The sequence below is a fragment of the Lotus japonicus genome, chromosome 2 (assembly GCF_012489685.1).
Source record: "Lotus japonicus ecotype B-129 chromosome 2, LjGifu_v1.2".
In the NCBI taxonomy this organism is placed as follows: domain Eukaryota; kingdom Viridiplantae; phylum Streptophyta; class Magnoliopsida; order Fabales; family Fabaceae; genus Lotus; species Lotus japonicus.
Window position 1 is genome coordinate 48,517,145 of NC_080042.1, and position 4,492 is coordinate 48,521,636.

Consider the following 4,492-nt stretch of genomic DNA (forward strand, 5'->3'; position numbering starts at 1 on the left):
ACCTGATGACCCTTATGACATGATCTTTTGTTGTGTAGCTCTTGTTGAGAGGTCGTATGCCAGCTACAAGCAACTGAAATCTGGAGAACATTTCTTCAATGGACTCATTTGGCTCCATGATGAAGGATTCATACTTTTGGATCAAAGACAATGCCTTTGATTCTTTGACTTTCTTGTTTCCTTCATGAGACATCTTCAGAGATTCAAAAATGCCTTTAGCAAACTCACGATCTGTAATCTTCTGGTACTCTTCATAGGAAATAGCACTTAGAAGAATTGCTCTTGCTTTGTGATGTTGTGAGTACAGCTTCTTTTGATCTGCAGTCATCTCTGACCTTGGGATCTTCTTGCCATTTGCATCAACTGGACGCTCGTAGCCATCCACAATAATATCCCAGAGATCTGCATCGAAACCCAGAAAGAAACTTTCCAGTCTATCTTTCCAATATTCGAACCTTTGACCGTCGAACATAGGAGGCTTTGCATTGTAACCATCTCTTTGAGTTTCACTGGTGGTGGCAGCCATTGTTTTTCACACCGGCCCGGATCACTGAACACTGTTAGGTGTGGTAGTCAGAACTTGCGCTCTGATACCAATTGAAGGTATGAAAAACGGTAGAAAGGGGGGGTTTGAATAACGTTTTCAGTATAAAACTTCCACCTTAAAGATTTTGACAAATCTTTCGAGAACTTAAGTGCTAAAGATAAGAGATAGAAAAGCACACAAGGATTTTATCCTGGTTCACTTGATAAATCACTCAAGCTACTCCAGTCCACCCGTTAAGGTGATTTCTTCCTTCTTAGAATGAAGGCAATCCACTAATCAGGTAAGAGTTACAACTGCACTTGAAACCTACAAGTGACTAACAATTACACTGACTTAGCTCACACTAAGATTCACTCTCTTAGTCTTCTCTAGGATCCGATCAACCTTGATCTCCTAAAGGAACTAAACAAACTGTTTATCAAAGAATTGTTTACAAGAGATTTGCTTCTAAAAAGCTAATAGTAAACTCAATGAATTTCAGATGAAAGAAAGCTTAGAAGAATTTGAATATGTCTTGCGTATGTGAATGCTTCTTGCCGCTTCTTTCAGTCTTCAGCCTCTTTATATACTCCAAGGATTAGGGTTGAGCGTTGCATGGGAAATGCTACCGTTGGAGGGCAGTTCTGGAAAATCCAGCTTCTGCTGTGGCTGAGAGCGTTAGGTAGGTCGTCAGGGAGGTACAGTTGCTTTTGTACTTGGATAGCGACTTGACCTTTAAACCTAGGAGACTTCTGATCAGGGGAATGCTTCATATTGGAACTTGTGAAGCCGGTTGATCAGAGTCAGAGGGAAAGCACAGATCCTCTGACCATTGTATCTTCTGATTCTGAACTCAGAGGGAAGAACATGGCCTTCAGAGTTTCTTGCTTCTGGACTTCAGAGTTTCCACTATTCAGCTTCTGCAACTTCAGAGTCTTCTACACCATCAGAACATCTGAACCTTCAGTGTTTCTTGGTTATCAGAACTTCTGGATCTTCAGAGCTTCTAGTGACTGAGTCCTCATCAGAGTTTGTATAACTTCAGAACTTCTGAAGCTTTTCCACTGTTCATACTGAACATGGTGAATGCGAAAGCGTTGCTTGGGTCACTCTTTATACACAGTGCTTCTAATTTGTGTGAGATTGAGTTGAGGTCAGAGCCTGTAAATAGCACACTCAGAAAAACACGTTAGAGTACCACAATTGTTCATATCAAAAGGTTAACTTGTAATCATCAAAACATAGAGTTGTACTACTAGATCAAAACTTGATCTTACACCTTTATATCTACGTCGACGCCAGCTACGAGGTCGCCGCCCTCTCCGTCCTCAAACTTGTCGATCTTCTTCCTCTTTGTCGTTACACTACCCACTAGTGGAGGTGGGAAGGTAGAGGATGCTTGAGAAGGAAACGTCAGAGGATCTGGGGAGGGAAACGTCAGGGAAACCTAGATCTGAATGAAGGCCCAACAACACTTGAAGAGAGAAAGTCTCAACCTTTTTATGGTTCTGAGTTTTGAGGCAGAGGAGTAAAGCGACGAAAGAATGTAGCGATTAGCAGAACAAAACCATGATTGGTAACAATGCAATCGAACCCTAGAAACAAATGAAGAAAGAAAGGTTCGAACTTTTCTGGTTCTGAGAACCATGGGAGTGACATGCATGATCGAGCGAGTGAAGCGTGACGACAGAGAAGAACGTTAAGAGTGGTGTTTGGTTGCATTTTCACGTGTTGCTCTTTGTTACTTTTATTCTTCTCCTCTGCCATTTCATGTTTTCTTTGCAGTTATGTAATGTACTTTTTTTTTCATTGAGACTTTGTATTGGGTTGAAGCTATGATGAAATCTAAAAATCTAGAAATTTGATGAAATATGTAAATCTGAGTTTTGATAAATCTGATGATGTTCTTGCAATTTGGGGAAGAAATTTTAGAATTTTTTTTAATTAAAAAGAAAATGAATTTTACACTTTTATCCTTTCATCATCCTTTCAATCATAGTCACATCTATAAAATATTCCTAGATTCTAAGATCTAACGATTCTTAATAGTAGACCATCGATGCGATTACCAATTTTTAAATTGCCCATCCTAGTAAGCACCGCAAAAACATATTAAGATCTCACAAGTCGCAAAAGAGAGAAGTCAAGAAGGAGAAGAAAACTGTTCAAAAAAAAGGAGAAGAAAGTTCAAAATTCGACAACTTTGATAAGTTGAAAAAGCAGCACACCGAGAGGCAACACACCTCTGATCTTTATACCTCTAACCTCCACTAGCCGCCGCCACAATGGAGGATGAACCACCGATCTACCATCTCCCACACGACACACTCCACCAGATCTTCTCCTCCCTCCCCCTCCGTCAGATCATCATCTGCCGCTCCCTCTCCAAATTCTTCCACCACCTCCTCACCACACCCCCCTTCCTCCACCTCCTCTCCACCACCCTCCCTCCCCTCAACCTCCTCGCCCTCCGCCACAACCACCACCACCAGTCCCCCCTCCACCTCTTCGACCCCGACCTCGACCACTGGCTCCGCTTCCCCCTCGACTTCCTCCCCTTCCGCTCACCCCTCCCCGTCGCCTCCTCCCGCGGCCTCCTCTACCTCTGGGCCGAGCCAATTGACCCCTTTCAGCCCCTTAACTCCTCAACCCCCACCAAATCTCTCCTCGCCTGCAACCCCATAACCCGTCAATTCCGCGTCCTCCCCCACCTCGGCTCCGCCTGGTGCCGCCACGGCTGCGTCCTCGTCGACTCGGCCCACCGTGTCATGGTCCTCACCGAACTCGCCGCACTCTACTACTCCGCCGTCAGCGACACCGACAACAGTAACAACCGCTGGATGAAATTCTCCTCAAATCTCCCCTCCAAACCGCGGAGCCCCGTCCTGGTAGGTGACTCCGCCTTCGCGCTCTGCGAAGTCGGCTCGCCGTGGCGGAGCCAGTGGAAGCTTTTCACCTGCCGCGTTGCGCCGGCGCTGGCGAAGAAGTCCTGGTCGCGGCTGGAGCGGAACGAGTGGGGCGACGTCTTTGACATCCTGAAACGGCCGCGGTTGGTCCGCGGCGCCGGCGACCGGGTCCTGATGGTCGGTGGGTTGAAGTCGTCGTTCTCTCTGAACGCGCCGTGCTCGACGATCCTTATTCTGAGGCTCGATCTTGGCACGCTTGAGTGGGATAAGGCTGGGAGGATGCCGCCGGAGATGTTCCGGTGCTTCCAGGAGGCCGGGAAGTTCAAGGTCTTCGGCGCCGGCGATAGGGTTTGCTTCTCTGCCAAGAGGATCGGCAAGCTGGCGCTCTGGGACCGCAACGCTGACCAGGGGGCTGAGTGGCGGTGGATCGATAACGTGCCCGGAAATGGCGACGGGCTCTACCGGGGATTCGTCTTCGAAGGGAGGCTTGATGCTTTGCCTTGAGGGTTCATAATTGGACACCGGCAACGGTATGTTATTAATGGAGCAATTTTATCTAGTATGAAGAAATTGCTATGAAGGGGAGTATGAAAAGTGAGAATACAGAACTGGGTTTCATGTCAAAATTGAAAATTGTTTTTAAAGATAACTGTATCTCACTTTTATTGGCTCAATCAATCATATTGATTCATACAATTTGTATGAAAATTCTTCGTATTGATGACCATGTTCTGAATTAATGTTGCTTTTTTTTTTGTCTGTATGAACAGATAGCAGAATTCTGAACTATGTTGTGATTGTATGGTGTCATTAGTTTTTGAATGCAGTTTAAAAGTGTGCACATAAACATTGGCTTGCTATATTTATGTTGTTGTTCTTCTTCATTTTATGATTTTGTTGTTTCCTTTCTGAATCTTAGTAGGTTTTGCTTTGATAGACATATATGTTATCTTTTGATCCCTGGCTGGGTTGAAGGTTGAAACTCTATTGAATAGAACAGCACCTCAGTCACTGGTCAATCGAATGAACTGCTTGTGAACATGTATATATGTGTAGTAAA

At 44.9% G+C, this 4,492-nt stretch overlaps 1 protein-coding gene across 1 annotated transcript; it reads left to right on the forward strand.

The window, feature by feature from the left end:
• The first annotated feature begins 2,662 nt into the window (after positions 1–2,662).
• LOC130738191 (SKP1-interacting partner 15) lies at positions 2,663–4,279 on the forward strand. Its single transcript, XM_057590126.1, has one exon. The coding sequence runs from the start codon at positions 2,812–2,814 to the stop codon at positions 3,934–3,936; it is 1,125 nt and encodes a 374-aa protein (XP_057446109.1). The 5' UTR covers positions 2,663–2,811; the 3' UTR covers positions 3,937–4,279.
• The last annotated feature ends 213 nt before the right edge of the window (positions 4,280–4,492 follow it).